Raw genomic sequence first — 20,559 nt, 5'->3', positions numbered from 1 at the left:
CGGTCACGGCAGCCTCACCGTCAAGTCCCTGATCTCCCACCTCCGTGCAGGGGCGGTGACGCAGGGTGATCTCCCACCTCCATGCAGCCAGTGGCCTGTGCTCCCCACTGCCACGCTGGAGCCTCCATATTTTACTGCTGGGGGCATTCTGTGCCAAAAAAAATTAAAATTCAGCGCCAAAAAAGTAAAATTTTTGCAAAATTCTGCACATTGTATTTGTCAAAATAACACTACATAATCACACCAATTTCAATTATTTTGGTAATTTATTTCAAAATACCTGTCAGGAAGTATGTCTGTAACAATACAGACACACAAAATTTCCCCCCCAGGAGTAAAGAGTTAAAGAACTCCCTATGACAACCCTGTTCCTGTTTCTCTGCCCCCTTTCCCAATCCAGAGTCCAGCCAGGAGGCCAGACACCTACAACTCCTCCCCCCCCCGAGCCCAGCCATGCCCCCCAGTCTAGATACCTGCACTCCCTCCCCTCCAGAGCCCAGCCATGGGTCCCCCCGGCCCAGATACCTGCATCCCCTTCCTCCCAGAGCCCAGCCATGGGCCCCTCCCGCTTCAGACACCTACCCCTCTCCCCCCAGAGCCCAAGAATCCAGAGGGAGAAACAGCCTGATGCTCGGTACCACAGGCTTGCATGGAGTTTTCTGTGTGCCACCCTCTCCTTCCCTCAGGGCATGCTGGGAACTGCAGCTGCCAGGAACCCTCTAGCTCCCTCCCCTCCCCCCCCCCCCCAGCAGTGTCTTCTGTGTGTGAGATGGGCTCTGCCGAGTCCAGCAGACCCTAGTTGCGGCTAGCAGCACTGTAGTCCATTTCTGTGGGGAAAAGGAAGTTCTGCACACACATTAATTTCTGCAAAATTCTGCATTGTGCAGTGGCGCAAAATTCCCCCAGGAGTAATGACATTTATTTATTGACAAATAAAATTTGCAGAATTTTATAATATTGTGTGCAGAATTTTTATTTTTTTGGTGTAGAATTCCCTCAAGAGTAGAGTGTCTACTCTTTGGTCAGATGCACCTTTTCCCAGCAGCTCTCCCTCAGCTGCTTTCTATGTCTTACCAGCCTGGAGAAAGCCCTTCTCTCCTCTGCCTGCTGAGTCATTTGCATTCTCACAGACAACTGCTGCCTGGAAGTTTCCTGGATACAACTCCTTGGCTAACACAGGCATGGTAGCTGCATCTTGATTTAAAGAGACACAGTTATTTACCACAAGCATATCAGGACCAACGTCCTGGAAAACTGGGACCTGGGTTGGGGTACCCTCTGTCACCCTTTTCTCTATCCCCAAGAGGTCGGCTGTGTGACTGCTTCCCTCCAAAAGGTCAGTTACTCAGTTCCCTCTCTGAACCTGAGTTTCAGGATGCATGCCTGTGTCCACTCTGTCCTGGGCATCCTCTCCCAAGTGACCAGTGAGGAGACATTCTCCCACTATTCTTTCCCCAGTTTCCTTCTCTGGGCCCCCTTCTAGGACACTCTCTCTGTGCTGTCTAGAGTGGGATCTATCCCTTGTTCAGCTGCAATGTGCTGGCAGCTAACACCCTGGACAGTTTTCTCAATGACAGGCACTCCACCTTCCTCCCTTCCTGAGGAGGTGTTGCCTTCAGCAGCAGTGCAGAGCTGGTCTCAATCTCCTCCACATTTGAAAGCATGCTGCTTCCACCTGCTGCAGAGTAATCAAAGAGATTTTCTCCCTTTCCTTCAGCAGTTCCTGGGACTTTACTCTTTCCCTCTGGGGTCCCAGCATAATGTTTCTTCTTGCTGCGGGCAAACACCTTAATAGCCTGAGCTATATGGAAAAAATAATTCCCACTAAGTATGTCAACCGAGAGACCTTCCATTACTCCCACAGTCAAAACACTTTCCAAATCTTCCCACGCCAATTAATTCTAGCTAGTGGCACAGGGAATCTGGTTCCACCCACATCTACAATTTCTGCCATTTAACCAGGTAATATGTTGGCATTTGGTGCTACACTCTGATTAACCAGAGAAATCTGTGCCCCTGTATGCTTCCACCCTAAGTATTCCCTGTCATTAATTCTGACAACGTTAATGTGCTCCATGTCTGATTGTGCAGAGGCTAGTCTCACAAAACCAATATGATAAGTCTCAGGTGCCTGAGAGATTCCTGTGGTGAGGACAGCAGCATTAACTATTTGTTGTCTGCTTCCTCCCAGCACAGGGCATTTATTTCTCAGGTGAGCAGTGGAATTACAGTGATAGCACCTTTTGGGCTCTTCTGGTTTCACAGGAGAATTGAGATAGGGATTAGAGGAATGATTCTGGGGAGGTGAGTGCCCAACCTCCCAGCCACCCTCCTTTTTTCCAGGGGTAAAACAGGAACACTGCTTCCCACCAAGTTTTATCCCCTCTTTCTGTGGTTTACTCTCAATAGATGCCTGGGTCTTCTCAAAGACATCAGCTAGAGATGCCACCTTATCCACAGTTTTCACATTTTTGTCCCATAGACACTGTTTCACTTCATCTTTACATATGCTTAGGAAGTGCTCCTGAGCAACAAGGTCAAATATTTCTTCAAAGCTTTCAACCCCTTTTCCCCTCACCCATTTTCCCATCAGCTCTTTCATGCTGTTTACATATTCCCCATTACTCACACCAGCATTTATCTTAAGATTCCTAAATTTTACCCTATATGTTCCAGGGGTAATCTGAAATAATTTCAAAACTGTTTCTTTGAATTTACAATAATCTAAAGCATCCTGAACTTGCACTTCATTGAATATATTCAGAGTTTTACCAGTTAACTTTGCAAGCAAAGAAGGGATTTTCTTGACCTCGGGAATCTCATTAATCACACACAGCCTCTCAAAGGTAGTACAATATTCTGTAACATCGTCTGTCTCTTTGTATCCAGGACACAATTGTTCCCATTTGTGGATTTTTGGAGAGGTGGAAATCAGTGGTGAGGGAGGGTTCTGGTTCTCTAGCAAGGCCAATTGGGGTCTCCACTCTTTTACCTTTTCCTCAGCTGCTTTGGCTTGCAGTTCTAAGGCCCGCTGATGTGCGAACTCCTCTGCTTGATTCTGAGCCCCTATTTCCAGTTCCTTTAGCTTCAAGATTCGCTGATGTACTTTCTCTCTCCTGCTACCTGCAGTCTGAACAGCTCTAACTGTGCAACCTGGATTGTGGGACTGCTGAGCCCAACAAACCCACCAGCCTGGGTTGTCTCTCACAGTGTGATGTTAATATTAAACTACAAGCCTCTGTCAGGCAATGCACTTACACAGCCATCCACAGGCCAGGACACATCTAGTTGAGTTACATGAATGATCTCCCAGCCAGTCATGAACCAGCAATAGAGAGGCCCTAGTCAATTCCCCCCAGCTCCCCAGCCTTGCATCCGAACTGTACTATCTTGCACTGGTCAGAAGCCCGGCCAGCATAAGCTCATTACCTTGTTCACGACTCCCTCAGTGGGAATGGATTTATACTAGCCTCCGTAGTCTGAGCTGAGATTTCCCAAGCACTTCATCCAAAACCACACTGTTTTAGGTAAAATATAAAATCAATTTATTAAATACAGAAGGATAGATTTTAAGTGATTATAAGTAGCAGGCATAGAGATCAGAGTGAGTAGTCCAACAGATTGACCTGCAAAAGTGTGTATGGCTGTTCCAGGGTTAGCTAGTTAAATTATATGTACACCTCTACCCTGATATAACGCGACCCGATATAACACGAATTCGGATATAACGCGGTAAAGCAGTGTTCCGGGTGGGGGCAGGGCTGCGCACTCTGGCGGATCAAAGCAAGTTCGATATAACGCGGTTTCACCTATAACACGGTAAGATTTTTTGGCTCCCGAGCACAGCGTTATATCGGGGTAGAGGTGTATATAACCAATGAATATATCATATCCAGACATAAACCTATTACTCTATTATGAAATACTGATTTGATTTAAAGTGTGAATATATTGAAATAACCAGGTATATTTAATTCTATTTCAGATCATTCTAGATGGATCCGCCGACAGCCTGTTGTTTGCTCATGACAACTACCTAGGATTACAGCAATACAGTTGGTAGTTCATCTTGCTGAAAATTGTAAACCAGCTCAGCAATCCTTGGAGTAAGGAAATCCTATGCATTCACATTCTATGATTTTCAAGCAAAGATTAACTTTCAGGACAACATAAGCTTAATACAGCAGAAATGGACTTCAGAAGCACTTTAAGGATTCCAATCTTCATTCCTTGCGCTGGAATGGGAATGACGGGGTGGCCTCCAGTATTCAAGAAACATTACAAAGCCTTCACATTTGGAATTAATCATATATAGAGACATTAATAACGTGATGGATTTTATATCTAATCAAGGTTCATTCATCATATTGATGGAGAGAATTGTTTAACCATCAAATAGTGATATTTCTAAAAGACGATATATTTATTGTTTGTTTCAGTTATGTAATGTCTGTCCATAAAAAGATGCATATTATGAAAACTTTAAACATCATTTTATTGGAAAGAGCCATTGAAATTGTTTGGTAACATTCAAGGTCCTATGCTGCAGTCCGTATTCATGCAGAACTCCTTGTGAATGGGAGTTTCATATGAATGAAGTCTACGGAAACTAACCTTTAATTAAATAAGATCTTTGTTTTGAAAATATCTCATATTGTTGATTGGAGTTAGGGTATCTTTTTTTTTAAATGGTAAGAGACAAGGGTCTGATTCTGCTCCCACTACAGTAAGTGAGAGTTTTGTCACCAACTACAGATGGATCAGGATCAGGCCTCAAGTTTTAGGAAGCATCTGAAAATTCAACTGTAATATTTTGGGGCACATCTGTTTGCACACATGAAAACTCCCTTTGCCTATACAAAATAAGTAATTGCACAGATAATTGCCTATTTGTCATGTGCAAATTGATGCACATACAATATTTCTGGAGACCTGCTACAACTTTTGCCTTAAATCGGTGAGTTAAACTACAGTTAAATATAATAACTTTATTATTAAGTATTGGTATTCCTGAACACGGTTTCCTTTGATGATGGACGTCTACCAGCCATCCTAATACATACAATAATCCAACCAGTATTAAAGGAACCATCACGTGATGGTAGCGACCCTACCAACTACTGCCCATTGTCTAACCTCTTTTCTAACTAAGCTGATTGAAAAACTAGAAGAATACTGGATCCCTCTCAGGCCACTGCATGTTAAAAAGACAGCATTTGATGCATAGGTGCTCTCTGCTCTTCTTGCCAACAGAGAAAGGAAATACCCATATTCATCTTTCTGAACCTCACTACAGCATTTAATACCATTGATATTTGTTTCCTACCACCAACGGCTGCAGATGAAGAAAATGCCCTGAAATGGCTTAAGTCTCTTCTTTTAGACTAAACCCCGAGATTTATTATGGCTTCTCCATCTCAAAAGATGTCACCTGCAGAGTCCACCCAAGGCTCAGTCCTCCTGTTTCATTAAACATCTATATGAAGTTGTTGGGAGAAGTTGTGAAACATGGGTTTAGGTGCCAGCACACCATGAACATTCAGCTCCACAACATTTATTTTAAAATCATAAACAGCACCATCTCCCAGAATTCTCAGTACCTCACCAAAATTAGCACCTGCATGAAGAGCAGTTGGCTAAAACTGAATCTGGGCAAGGCTCAGGTGATGCTTATAGGAAAAGGGAAATGCCACTGTAAGAGCATCTGCCCTCAAATTAAGATAGGCCACTGCTTTGGGATCCTTTTGGATCCAATTTTATTGATTGGAAATAGACAAAAAATGCTCTCTTATCTGTGACTGACTGTAACCCTGCTGATCAGTTTCACACCTGTCAATGGAGATCCCTGCACTGACTTCCAAATTTTATTATTGCAACTCATATCTAGGAAGAAAGCTACACATGCTGAAAAAAATTCAACTGTTATAAAAGGCAGCAGCCCATGTACTTAGCAACAGGTCATGGAAGAATGTTGGCCAGGCACTCCACTCTCTGAACTGGTTTTCCGTTGAAGGCAGAGTTTGATTCAAGATCTATCCTGATAGCTAGCTACTGTTCTGGGGGGAGTTTTGACTATCTCAAAGATTTGCAGCCATGACTTCCCACAACAACTATGTTCTTTTACAATCACAAAACAGTCAACAAAGGAAAGCTCAGGAGTAGATACAGAACTTTCATAGAAGCTGGCCCACGACACGTTCCCAGAAGATGCAGTGAAGTTTGTGATCATTCAGAATTAAATGAATAACCTATCTCTTGTGAGTTTGCTTTCTGCCCCCTGAAAGTCTACACACCCACATGCACACACACACTTAATAACTAATTGAGCTATATCTCCTTTGAACTGGGAAGGAAGACAGAGGTGTTGTTTCTATTTTTAACTACTTTGGAGGTGTTCAGATATAATGGTGATAGGGGCCATATAAATACATAGGTAGAATTAAAAACATATTCATGGTGTAAGTTTTTAATTTTGACATCTTTTTACATTAAATTATTTGTGCTATTTTAGTATTGTTGCAATACATAGCTTTTAAAAGTAACATATATTACTATGAAATACTTTAACTCAGTATTGAGAAAGTATTGGAGTTTATTGCAGCATATAATAAAACAATATTATAGCCAAACAATTTACAGATAACTTGCATTTTCAGTCTAATTAGATGTCTTCTTCTGTGTCCCAACTATAGCTCTAAATAAAAATAAATAATTTTTTTTAAAAAGAAAAGCTGTCCCTTTTATTTTTTTATTCAGGGTCAATAGGGGCCAATTTATTTCAATTGTGAAAAAAGTCAGTGTATAGCTTGTGCGGACAAAACTTCCATTGAAGCCAATGAAAGATTTTAACATACAAGGAATGCAGAATCAGACCCTTAATCATGAACTCAGCTTCCAGCTTCTTTTGAAACTAACAATGTAACTAACATTTCCTGGAAAAAGAACAAATATCTGAGTAGTCAACTTTAAAGATTATCTGATAGATTGATAGGCAATCTGATAAAAATTGTTTGATGGACAGTGTGGCCCAAGTGATTAGTAATGGAATTTAGAGCCTTTCACCTTCAAGTCAGCAAGCTAAATCCTTACCTCAATCTTGTTACCATTTTATATCTTTCAGTGACCTATTTAAAATGAGTTTATAGTTCAGCACACTTCCTAGTGAACAGGAGTCCACATCACCAAACCACCATTGCATTAGTCACTAATTTTTCACTGCTACTGGCAATCTATGCAGAATGGCCAAGGACTGAAAACGTATGGGGACTGAATCCCACTTCCCCTTGAGGTAGTTTTTCTGTGACTTAAAATTGAGGCATATTGGCAGGGAAGTTTGGGAAAGTTTGGACTGCTACTCCCTCTCCTGTACCAGTTCTTTTGCTAAAAATGTGGACTTCAGAGCTATGTTATCTTTCACAAACACTACAGTCACTTGAAATATTAACTAACTATTTCAATGTATCTATGTTACTTTTAAATTTGTAGTCAGTTAAGTTAATCGACCTTCATGCTGAAGACGTTTCCCTTGTATAAGCATAGATTGCCAAGGAGAGAAAACAGACCTGGGCTCTGAAGAAGTTAATTAAACTAAAATAAGACTTGCTCCAGAGGAAATCTGGACTTGCTGTCTCTCGGAGGGCTTCACGCTCTCAATATTTTTTTTTCTTCATATTAAAGTTTTGGCCTTCTGCATGCTCTTTGTTTTATGACTAACCAACCTTCTTTGGAATCTGTGAAGTAAACTCTGTGGGCCAATTTCTGCCCCGATTTTCAACTCATGTAGCCACACTGACTTCACTGGAATTGCATGTAATGTAAATCAGGGCAGAATTTGGCTGAAAGAATTCAATTCCTATCTATGGCAATTAGTGGGGACAGAGCATAGGACTCTGCTTTCTAGACAGGGGTTTCTAATGTGAGGCTGGAGCTCCTTCAAGATTATTATGGTAGTAAATTGAAAAATGTCTGTGGTTTGAATGACCTTGAATACTGCAGTAATAGAAATAGGATGAAATTTAATAGTGCAGGGTACAATATCGTGCACGTAGGGATTAAACAAGAATTTTTGCTATAAGCTTGAGATGTTTTAGTTGGAAATGACAGAGGGGGAGAAAGACCTGGGTGTATTGGTCAATCATAAGAGGACTACGAGCCGCCAATGTTATGTGGCTGTGAAAAAGGCTAATGCAATCCTAGGATGGATCAGATGAGGTATTTCCTGTAGAGATGGGGAAGTGTTATTACCATTATACAAGGCACTGGTGCGACTTCATTTGGAATACTGTGTACAGTTCTGGTCCCCCTTGTTTAAGAAAATGAATTGAAACTGGAACAGGTGCAGAGAAGGGCTATTAGGATGATCAGAGGAATGAAGAACCAACCATATGAGAGGAGCCATAAGGAACTTGGCTTGTTTAGCTTAAACAAATGAAGGCTGAGGAGAGAGATGACTGTTCTCTATAGATACATCAGAGGAATAAACACCAGGGAAGGAGATGAGCTATTTAAAGTAATGTTGACACAAGAATAAATGGATATAAATTGGATGTCAATAAGTTTAGGCTTGAAATTAGACAGAAGTTTCTAACCATCAGAGGAGTGAAGTTTGGGAACAGCCTTCCAAGCGGAATAGTGAAGGCAAAAAAACTAACTAACAAACACAGGGACAGAGAATTTGATGTCCACTGTTTCACAGCTTCCCTCCTTTCACTTATATAAATGTAGTTATTATTTTTCCTTTTCTTTCTCTAGTTATTTAGTTTATTATTTTCCTATTTTTCAGACAGTTGTGCTTCAAAAAGAGGGGTTCCCTGCCAATGTTTCTTCTGCTGGACCTTTGGTTTAGCTCTCAGGCACTCCAGGTTACACTGAAGACCTTGGTATTTAATCCCCAACAGACCTGCAAAGTCCTTTCCCCATAGTGACAGCAATTCTAGCTGCTTCCAGTGTTTCAGAGACACCCATGTCTCGTCAAAATACAAAGTCTGCAAGGGGTCCAAAGGCAGGTCTTGAAGGGACAGAGAGGCTAGGTTGAAGCTCCTTGTGACAGAATGTATCAACCCTGCACTGGGCAAACAGGGGCTGACCATGCCCCCTTGCTCCTGCTGTGCATGCTCCAGGTGGAGGAGCATAATAAAAGGAGGCAGCCCCACTCAGTTGGGGCTGGCGGAGGAGGGGGAAGGACATTAGTTGCAGGCTTCTGCCAAGGAACCATCAACTCTCCAGGCTGTACAGACCATGGACCCAGACTCCGCTGTGGACAACCAGCCAACCACAGAGACTGACTGGGATGCCAAGCCGCTGCCAGCTGAGGAGATGCCCAAGATGGGCTTTTTGGTAGAAAGTGACCCAGGGCATGTGTTAGGAGCCAATGCCTGAACTGGGGCCCTAGAGTGAGTATTTGCCTTGCTTTGCCCTACCCTAGGAGATATGGTCTGCTTGGATGCTCTGCCCTGTTAGGGGTCCTGAGATACCCTGATTGTGATTGTTTGACCCAACAAGGAATCCGGATAACCATGTGGCAAGGAGTATCAACCCTGCACTGGACAAACTGGGGTGCGCTGCTCAACAGAGGCAGAGGCAGGAGCCCCCATGACACTCCTCTTAATGGAATCCTCTCTAGTCCAGCGAGGTCTGCTCTCCCCCCTATCTTGGCCTCAATATCTCAGGCTGCTCTGGTGGCCGTTGGAACTGCAGCAGCAGTTCCACAAATGAAGATAATGAAAAGAAAGAAGCCTCTTTCTCCTACTAAGGAATCTAAGCAAAGGGATAGATCACCCCATAAATCTGAGTCGGAGAGTCCTTGCATCCTGTAAGGAATACTACTGAGGCTCTGGCTAAAATCGGTACCAAGGCATCAGTGTCGCCTAAGAAGCCTCAATCAGAGAAGTCTACCAGGCAGCACAAAGAAGCACCTACCATGGTACCACCTAATACGTTGAGGCACCAAGTTCCATCCAGTGCTTCTACACTTGCCTCCGTACTGTCCCCATCTCAGAGCCATAAATATCATCCAAACTGGCACTGGACTTCCTCTTCAGTACTATCATCTTCATCACATTCTGAGCTCAGAGATGTCATCCAGTCGCTCTCTCCATTCCTACCTGCAGTATCTCCAGATGTGTGCCGATTCCCGTGCCAGGCCCTAGTATCAACTCAGGATTCTGCTTCAGACTATCATAGTCCTCCAGCACTCCACGGATTTCTCTTCTGGAGGACCTTCTTATATCAGAGGAACTGGAGTCCCCTCTCCTAAAGAGCTCCACAAAAGCCCCTTCCACAGTACCACTGTAACAACTGCAGCCTGAACCCTCCGCATCAGACCAAGATTAGAAACTCCACCCTCGGTACCAGCATCAATACCTGAGGCCCTCCATTTTAGCCCAGAGGAGAATACTTATTCTTCTGACTCTGAGGTCTCGGTACAAGGCTCTGCTTTGGTACCATACCATCATACTTATCTGAGCCTACATACTGAAGAGAAACACCTAGAGACCACTAGATGCCCTAGTCCTCATTATTACTATGAATACTCTTAGCGAGCCTTCCCCTATACACCTCCTCAGTGTTCTTACTGGAACCCCAAGTGACACCTCAGCAAGCAGTTTTATAGGGTACCAGCCAGAAAGAAAACCCAACAGCTCCTGGTAATGCATCATTCACAAGCACCAACAGACCATCCTCTAGTACTGTATACCACCTTGGTACCAGAAGAGAGACAAGATGAACAAGAGCCATGAACTAAGGAAAGCTCACCCCTATCAGCCAAGTCCCCCTTCTCCCCAGATGAGGCAGTAATGCCACCACCACCATCTTATGCTGATGACTTCAGGACCTTTCAGATCCTAATGAAACTCATAGTGGAATCCCTCCAAATCCCATTAGAAGTTCAGGAATCTCAACACTCCCTGGTGGACATTTTCAATATCAGCTCTCAGGATAAAATAATTTTACCAGTTAATGAGACTCTGTTATCGCCTACATGTACTTTATGGCAAACACCTGCCACTATTCTGTCCACGTGCAATGGCAGATAAAAAATATCATATTCCAACCAAGTACTTCTTTTCCTATCCTGCCCCCAATTCCCTGGTTGTAGATGTGATTAATGAAAGAAATCGCCAAGTTTATTCCAGACCCTCTCCTTCTGACAAGGAGTCCAAACGTTTAGACCTCCTGGGTAAGAAGAGTTACCCATTGGTGGCTCTTTAATTTCAAGTTGCAAATTACCAGGCCTTGATGATCAAATATGATTTCACCAATTACTCAAAGTTCACGCACTTTATTGAATACCTCCCACAAGACCAAGAGGAACAATTTCAAGCCCTAATTTTGGAGGGTCAGTTAATAGTGAAAGTTTCTCTGAAGGCAGCTCTTGATGCCACTGACAGCTTCTAGATCCCTAGCCACTGCTGTGGTCATGCAGTGAGCATCTTGGCTACAGTCTTCTGGACTTCCTAGAGGTACAGAATACTGTTGAAGACATCCACTTTGAAGGACCTAAGCTAGTGATCCCCAAACCTTTTTGCTCAGGTTCCCTTACCTGGTCCATGCCCCCCAGAGCCACGGTTGGGAGCCTTGGTGGGAAACCAGTGCCAGGAGTGGGGCTGTGGCCCGGAGTGGAGCCGGGAGCGGAACTGTGGCTGGGAGTGGGGCCACAGTCAGGGCCAGGGCTGCAGCTGGGGCCGTGGTTGAGGTCAGGGCTGGAAGTCAGAGGCCACAGCTGGGAGTGGGCCCACGATTGGGGCCAGGAGCTGGGGGCCATGGCTAGGAGTGGAGCCACGGCTGCAGCTGGGGCCATGGTTGGGAGTGGGGCTGCAGCCAGGAGCAGAGCTGGTGACAGAGTGGCTAAATCCTATGAATCAGAGAAAGTTTGGCCTTTCAGCAAAACATAGGACTGAGTCAGCAGTTCTGAGTTTCATTCCTTCTTCTGCTGTAGACTTCCTCGGTGATGTTGGGCAAGCCATTTAACTCTGTACCTCAGTTTCCCATGTAAAGTGGGAATAATGTCACAGTTCTGAGTTTTAATTTAGAAATGTGTTTTGAGAATGTTTAAATTTATTAAAGTTTGTATAAGTGCAAAGTAATATTATTATTACTATAAATTCAAAGGGCCTAATACTTGATTTTCTAGCTCTAGAATACTTCCCATGACTCAAAAATAAATAAATAAAATAAAATAATAATTAAAAAAAAAAAAAGGCCCATTATACACAAGCATATATCCGCAACAATGGCTTAAGTTAGATCACCTTGCAGTAGGGAAAGCATGACCAAACAAGTTGAAAATAGTCCAAAAGGACTATGTAACATTATGTGAAGCATCAAGTCCTACAGGAATAACAAATCAAATGTCACAAAGGATCATAAGGCAGGTACCATTCGGAAAAGAACCATAAAATATCTTACCTGTTGTAATGAAGCGGCCTCTGGCGGGACACTACTGAGAGTATCAATTCAGGACTAATTGCTTAGAGCAGAGCAGTCACAGCCCAAGGCTGGGGATCCTTTATTACTAAGGCACACCAAACCAGCCAGACAGAGAGGACTTCAGTTTTACCCCACTGGCTAACCAGGAGTCATACAAGCAATTTCCTAAGATATTCCAGTTCCCTTGTGTCACCACCAGCACCTTATGGGGATGAATGGTTATGAAAATCAATACCCCAGCAAAAGAAAAAAGGTTCTCCCGATCCCAAAGGACCAAGCCCCAGACCCAGGTCAATATACAAATTAGATCTCACCCACAAATCACGCTGTTGCCAATCCTTTAGAATCTAAAATCTAAAGGTTTATTCATAAAAAGAAATATAGACAAGAGCTAAAATTGGTTAAAGGAATCAATTACATACAGTAATGGCAAAGTTCTTGGTTCAGGCTTGTAGCAGTAATGGCATAAACTGCAGGCTCAAATCAAGTCTCTGGAGTACATCCAAAGATTTGAATGGGTCATTCAGTCCTTTGTTCAGAGCTTCAGTTTGTAGCAAAGTTCTTCCAGAGGTAAGAAGCAGGATTGAAGACCAAATGGAGGGGTTTCCAGGGCCTTTTATATCCTCTGCTATGTGAAAGGACACCCCCATGTTCTTACTGTGGAAAATCACAGCAGCAAGGTGGAGTTTGGAGTCACATGGGCAAGTCACATGTCCATGCATGACTCAGTTCTTTATAGGCAGAGCAGTCATTGCTCACATGCTACCTTGAACGTTCCCAGGAAGGCTCCTCAGATGTGAATTGGAGTCTCCCAAGGTCCAGTGTCAGTTAAGTGTTTCTTGATTGGGAACTTAATCTGAAAATTCCTTTTTCAAAAAGCTGACCAAATGCTTCACTAATGCTACTTAGAATCAAACACATTGAGATACAAGTACATAGCCAATATTCATAACTTCAAATACAAAAATGATACACAAATACAGACAGCATAATCATAACCAGCAAATTACAACCTTTTCATAGACACCTTACTTGACATCCTTTCTACAAGATTTGGTGTAACTATAGGACCTTGGTTGCAACAATGATTTATACGGTCACAGTTCATGTCAATAACGTCACACCTGTTCATTACCACTCTTTTATCCAGTTGGTCCAATAAAAGATATTATCTCACCCACCTTGTCTCTCTAATAAAAATGTATGCAAAGATTCCCTGGGGGTGCTCTTAGAATGGGGAAACGTCTTAGCTCTCTTTGTAAGATGTAAAGGAAGCTCACGTCTTGATTACTGCAAGATGTTTTTTTCTGGCTTGACAAATGCAATCTTGTCCTGCTCCTATCCATTCAGTGTTACTGGCATGACCCGAGGGGGGGAGGCAGCCCAGGCTACATAGAGGGGGTCATGGCATGGCTTGGGGGTAGCCTAGGGTACAGCAGGGGGAAGGTTGTGGCAAGGCCTGGGGTGTAAGATCTGAGACCTTCTTCTGCAGTAAAATCAGCAGCCCTGAGCTAAGTTGCAGAAAGTCACATCCTCAGTTTACATCTAAATTGCACAAAAACAATGTAATATCAGGCTGTTAAGAAGGTAGTCCTGTCCTAATAGTACCTGTGACGTTGTGCAGTCTATATGGTTTTATAAAAACTTGATAATAAGTCAATATAATGTAACTGGGATAGTTTTAGAAAAATTTGACAATAAGTGAATATAATGCAACTGGGGTATGCTTTGTGCAAAAGGTCTCTTGTAAGGTATCATTATGAGCTTTGTAATCTACTGAGTGTGATCATCCTATTTGTATAAACGTACCACTCTTGTATCTAAAACTAGAAATATAAAATATAACTCCGAGGGCCTATTGTAATTATGTAAAGTGTGGGCCATTAAAGATGGTTTGGAATCTTGATGACTCCCATTAACAAGAACCATTGTCTGCAGATGACTGTGTTTACCTGTAAGTCTTCCTGTATATGTGTGTGCTGGCAAGTGAGTAATGAAGCCTTGCAGTGACATGTGATCATGTCACCTGAACTGGAATCCATCTTTAACCTGGTGCTTTTCCAGTGAGGGGGGGGTGGAAACCCAGAGGGACAAAGGGTTCCCGCCTTATGCAAAAGATATATAAAGGGGTGGAAGAGAACAAAGAGGGGAGAGGAGCCATCATGAAGAATCCCCTAGCTATCACCTGAGCTGCAACAAGAGCTGTACCAGGGGAAAGAATTGTGCCCAGGCCTGGAAGGTGTCCAGTCTGAGAAAAAGCTTACTGAAGCATCTCTGAGGGTGAGATTATCTGTATTCAGTTTGATTAGGCATAGATTTGCGCATTTTATTTTATTTTGCTTGTGACTTACTTTGGTCTGTCTGTTACTACTTTGAACCACTTAAATCCTACTGTCTGTATTTAATAAAATCACTTTTTATTTAGTAATTTACTCAGAGTATGTATTAATACCTGGGGGAGCAAACAACTGTGCATATCTCTCTCTCAGTGTTATAGAGGGCGAACAATTTATGAGTTTGCCCAGCATAAGCTTTATGCAGGGTAAAACGGATTTATTTGGGTTTAGACCCCATTGGGACTTGAGCATCTGAGTGCTAAAGACAAGCACACTACTGTAAGCTGTTTTCAGGTAAACTTGCAGCTTTGGGGCAAGTGATTCAGACCCTGGGTCTGTGTCTGGAGCCAGACGGGAGTGTCTCGCTCAGCAAGACAGGGTGCTGGAGTCCTGAGCTGGCAGGGAAAACAGGAGCAGAGGTAGTCTTTGCACATCGGGTGGCAGCTCCCAAGGGGGTTTCTGTGATCCAACCCGTGACAGTACCCACCATCACCAGATAAAAAAACAGATGTTGAGATGTTTAAAGAATATGTTGCTTGATAGCATTCTGACTGGCAAGAAACCACTTATCAAGTTATGACAGTAAAATCTATACTTCTTATTGTTTTGCCTTTATGGCCCTGATTTCTCTATTGTTTATCTGTATGGTCTCTGTCTGATTATTTAATTGATTCTGTCTGTTGCATAACTAATTTTGCAAGCTTGGAACCAACTAAGGTGGTGGGGCATGATTGGTAAAGAAGTATTTCACAATATGTTAGGACTGGTTAAAGAATTATTTCGTAATAGTTTAATAAAAATAATTGGCTAACATACAAATAGTCAGGACTCAAGTTTCACTATAAAAATTTGGGTCCAAGAAGAAATGGAAGAAGAACCTAACTCCAGAACACAGCCCAACATCAAAGCTGCCAAAATCATCACGCCCTGCCAACTATATACTGTTCAGAAGCTGGAGTCCTGGACTACCTGATCCTGACTGGCCACCAGGAAAAGTTTGTTTGCCTTATTGGGAGAGGCGAGCACTGTATGTTTAGCATGTGTATTCTGTTGATCAATTGTTAATAAATATAAGTTAAGGATATTATTGTATAAGGCTCTTTCACTGGGAAAAGGCCCTGCAGACCGTAAAGCCCTGAGCCCACCGGAAATGGGTGTTATCCCGGAGCCCACGGCGGGTTAAAGTTGGGTCCCTTACTTCCTGAGTACCCAAAAGAGAGGATAGGTGGGTGAGAGCCCTAAATTGTGTGGGAAACAGGGGTAGCCTGGGACACAGTGTGGGGGGGGGGAGAGGAACAGACTGGGGCACAGCAGGGTGGGATTGTGGCACAGTCCCGGGGGGTGTAACTGGGGCACAGTGTGAGGGGTGTTGTGGCATGGTCCCGGGAGAGGGAGGACTGACTGAGGCACAATGGGGGGCTGTGGCCATAGGCAGTGTCTTTATGAGTTGCTGGGGTGTGCTCGAGGCCCTGCCCCCACTCCACCCCTTCCCACCCCTGCTCCACCCCATTCTGCCCTCTCCCGAGAGCACCCTGCACTCACTCCTCCCACATGCTGCTAAACAGTGATCTGCAGGGGATGGAAGGCACTGGGAGGGATGGGGAGGAGCTGATCGGTGGGGCTGCCGGTGGGTGCTGAGCTGCCTATGGTTGTGGCACAGGCCAGGGGAGGCAGCCTGGGCTTTGTGGACAGGGTTGTGGGTGTGGCAAGACCAGGGGGGCTCAGTCTGGGCTTTTTGGATTGGGTCGTGGCAAGATGGGGGGGGTCAGTCTGGGTTTTGTGTGTGTGTGGGGGGGGAAGGGGGGGCGTTCAGCCAAGAGCACAATGGGTGGGGGGGGGGGGTCATGGCACAGGCCAGGAGCAGGCTGGGGCACAGCAGGGGTCATGGCCCTCAGGGCAGTTTACGGTATACAATGGGAGTCGTGGCATAACAGTGGGCAGCCTGGGATACTGGGGGGGGGGGTCACAGCACAGAGCAAGGTTTCATCGGGGATACGGGTGTGTGTTGTGACACAGTAGGGCAAGGTGGGGTGAACATGGGGGTTCGTGGCGTGGGGGGGTATCATGGCGTGCACGGCGATTCATCGGAGGGGGTCTATATATGGGTTTTTAGCTAGTGCTAGTCAGAGCCCGCCCGTAACACGACACTGTGGCTGGGGGTGACACGGTGCTCTCTGTGTACTCTGCCTAAGGTGACCAGACAGCAAGTGTGAAAAATCAGGACAGGGGTTGGGCGGTAATAGGAGCCTATACAAGAAAAAGACCCTATAAAATCGGGACATCTGGTCACCCTAACTCTGCCTCATGGCTCGCAGACAGGGAGGTTGCCCTGGACAGGTGGCAGTTTGACAGCCCAGTGTCCCCTGCCTACCGTCAACAACTCCCCTGAGGGAGCGCCCCACCCCCTCCGAGCCGGTTCTAACTAGCTCTGTGATGACAGTTGCTCTGCAGCTCGCGCACCCAACTCCTCTATTCGAATCCAATCGCTATCTCTTGACCCCGCCCCAAACCCGTGGGGATACAGAAAAGGCTGGTGCACTGAGGGGGAAGCGCATGCGCACCCCTCAGTAATCCCAGCACGGAGAGGCATTCTGTATGGGCTGAGGTAGATAAACACCCCACGGCCTTTTCCTCCCGCCCTTCCTCGGTTTGGCGTTCTCCTCCTCCGCCTCATTGGTTGAAATGCGCTGTTGGTCCTGTCAGCAGGCGGGGAGAGTTTCCCCCTATTGGTTTGATTGAGTAGGGCGCATGCGCAGTCCATATTGTGTTCCGGTGGGTGGGTGTGTCTCTCTTCCCTAGCCCTTGTGTTGAGCGCGTGCGCAGTCTGCTCCGTGCGCTGGGTCTGCAGGCTGGCGCGCACGTACCATGTGTGTTTAGCGTTTGGGAGACGGCGGGCTCTGGTTTGCCGGTTCTGTCTCCGCCCCAGTCGAAGAACTGCGCGGTTGGAGCGGCCAGGGGTGGGCTGTTCCTGCCACACGCTCCCGGCCATTACGGCCCCGGGGGTAGCGGAGCCCGGGCTATGACCTGCTACCCGGGCTTCCTATGCGGCTGCCGCTGCGCAGCCAGCCGGGCGGCCGCCCTGCACTCCCTGCTGAAATACCAAACAGCGGCTGCAGCTTCCTCTCTCCTGGCCGGGCTGCCGCTGTCCGGCGGGCTGCAGCGGCGCCTCCTCACGCGCAGCCGGCTGAGCCCGGCCGAGTCGTTGCTCCCCTCCTTCGCCGCCGCCGGGTTCCCACCCCAGCGCCTCCTCCAGCAAGAGAGCTCAGGCTCGCCTGGACCAGGACCCTTCGCGCTGGGCCAGCAGAGCTCTTCTGGGTTCGCCCTGTCGCGGCTGGATCAGCGGCGGGGGAGGAGCGCGGGGCTCCCCTGTGGCGGTGGGTTCCGCCCCACCCGGGTCGTGGTGGTGGCCAAGACCACCAGATACGAGTTCGAGCAGCAGCGGTACCGCTACGCGGAGCTCTCGGAGGAAGATCTCAAACAGCTGGTGAGTGCGGTACAGCTCATTACCCCCAGCCAGGCTGGTACCCTCGCCCCTACGGTTCTCAGCGGGCACGATAGGGTAATCTCAGCCACTGCCACCTGCTCCAGCTTCACCTGTTCAGGGAAACAGGCCAGATTAGCCCCTGATAAAGCTCACTTTTCAGGGGGCATAGGCAGGTCTATAGGCACCTAGAGTCAAATAACTGTACTGGATAAACTCTCAGTATCGCCTTGGCTCCAACCCCGTAGGGTAGGGTCGAGGGTAGGGAGGTGCACTGTTACCCTTCAGTTTGAGAGAAACAAAATACCATGAGGTAATGGGGAGAGGATAGCTCAGTGGTTTGAGCATTGGCCTGCTAAACCCAGGGTTGTGAGTTCAATCCTAGAGGGGGCCACCTAGGGATCTGGGGCAAAATCAGTACTTGATCCTGCTAGTGAAGGCAGGGGGCTGGACTCGATGACCTTTCAGGGTCCCTTCCAGCTCAATGAGATAGCTATATCTCCATATATTAGTATATCTTTTATTGGACCAAATTCTGTTTGTGAAAGAGGCAAGGTTTCTATCTCTGTGAAGCTCAAAAGCTTGCCTGTTTCACCAGCAGAGTTTGGTCCAATACAAGTTGCTACCACACCCACCTTATCTTTCTCATTTCTTGGCACCAGCTGTGCTACAGCAACACTATAAACAACCATGCAGTTTCACACACTGCTTTCAGACATTAGCACACGTTTGTGAAGCTTGGATTACAAATATGGCAGGTGACCAGTTTAGATTTAAACACCAGTGTTACTAATTGGGTTAATGAAAACAAATTATGTAACATTTCAGCAAAATCTAGACTGTGTGAAAGTATCCTGATAGTAGGAAGTTGAATACAGATCTGTCGCATCTTACGCGCATTTAACATGCACGATTTCAGCTTTACGCGGTTGGCCAAAAAAAAAAAAAAAAAGAGAGAGCGAAAAATAACAATTTTAATACTATATCTGTAGTGTGGGCGATTCCGCCCGCCATTCAACTCAATGTAATTTTGACTATACGTGGTTTTCGCTTTACGCGCTAACCGCAGAATGGAACCCCTGCGTAAGATAAGACTCGCCTGTACAACTGAACTGACCATAATTGCTCAATACCAGCTAGAAAGATCCTTTATGGATTATTCACCAAAGTAACAGAAAGGGAGATATGTCAAAGCAGGGTGGATTTGATTTAAATCACTAGTCAGGAAGACTCGATTTAATCATGGATTTCGACATAAAAGTGTATTCTTGTTGGTTGTTATAACCTTAATACATATTCTTCACAGGTAGAGGAACTTCATTAAAATATTCCCAAACTCGGTCTCTTTTACGGCCTGCTGCCATTATAGGTTTTCCCTTCTAGTGAGAGGATGGTATGGTAGATCTCAAATCAATGAAGGCTACACTCAGAAAGACCTCAAGACTTCTGGAATATGCTGCTCAAACAGTGTCACTTTTGTTTCTACTGCCTGTCCCTCCCTTCTCACATTTATCTCCAGACTTCTTCTCCTTGTCCAGATCTATTCCGCCCCCCAACAGTCTTCTATTCATTGAACTTTTTGAAACTTTGCACTTTTAGAGAGAGAGAAGGGATTGACTCTGTGTACACAAATCTGCAGACTAATAATAGGGTTGAGGTCTCTTATTTCTCACCTCTATATATTATTTATTTAAAACCATTTTTTCTGTTAACAAGCATGTTATCTCTGGAGACACAAATCCACAGTTTGAGAACTGCAAAACTAAGCATCTCTGATGGTATCTTCTAGACTGAGCACTGAGTCCCACTGGGTAGATAGAAAGATTAACCTAAATAATCTATACAGAAGCCCCTGGAGCCCCATAAGATTGGGTCCCTAATCTATGAACTATTGGAACTCAATTTACAAAACTTTTCTTAAACATTACATGAATATATTGTCTCATACTATAGAATTAGAATTTATAATCCCTATTCCATGATGAGATATCTTTGAGCTATAATGTTTCTTAATTAAAACTATCTTTCAGTAGGTTTTTTCCTCAAAAAGCATTTTATAAAAAAAATCCGATTTAAATAAAAAAAATTACTTTTTTTTAAATCATTGATTTTTATCCGCCCGGTGTCAAAGTAGAAACTGATTTGCTGGCAGCAGCGTCACAGCCATGCACACAGTACAATCTTTGTGCACTTGTTCTTAAAGTTTGAGATTATTGGGGCCAGCTTCATCATACAAGCAGTTCCTAACCCCTAGTATTCTAAGCGTTGGCCTGTCTAGTTCATTCATGAGCATATGCATTGAACTAGGTGCCA

At 44.9% G+C, this 20,559-nt stretch overlaps 1 protein-coding gene across 1 annotated transcript in view; it reads left to right on the top strand.

The window, feature by feature from the left end:
* The first annotated feature begins 17,784 nt into the window (after window positions 1-17,784).
* NADK2 (NAD kinase 2, mitochondrial) overlaps window positions 17,785-20,559 on the top strand; it is a 68,200-nt gene continuing 65,425 nt past the window's right edge. The window contains exon 1 of the mRNA XM_065406343.1: window positions 17,785-18,249. Coding sequence (XP_065262415.1) covers window positions 17,785-18,249 — 465 coding nt within the window. The remainder of the gene's footprint in view (window positions 18,250-20,559) is intronic.

Source organism: Emys orbicularis, chromosome 6, assembly GCF_028017835.1.
Source record: "Emys orbicularis isolate rEmyOrb1 chromosome 6, rEmyOrb1.hap1, whole genome shotgun sequence".
NCBI lineage: Eukaryota > Metazoa > Chordata > Testudines > Emydidae > Emys > Emys orbicularis.
Note: the sequence above shows the minus strand (reverse complement) of the source record. Positions and strands in the feature narration are given on the sequence as shown.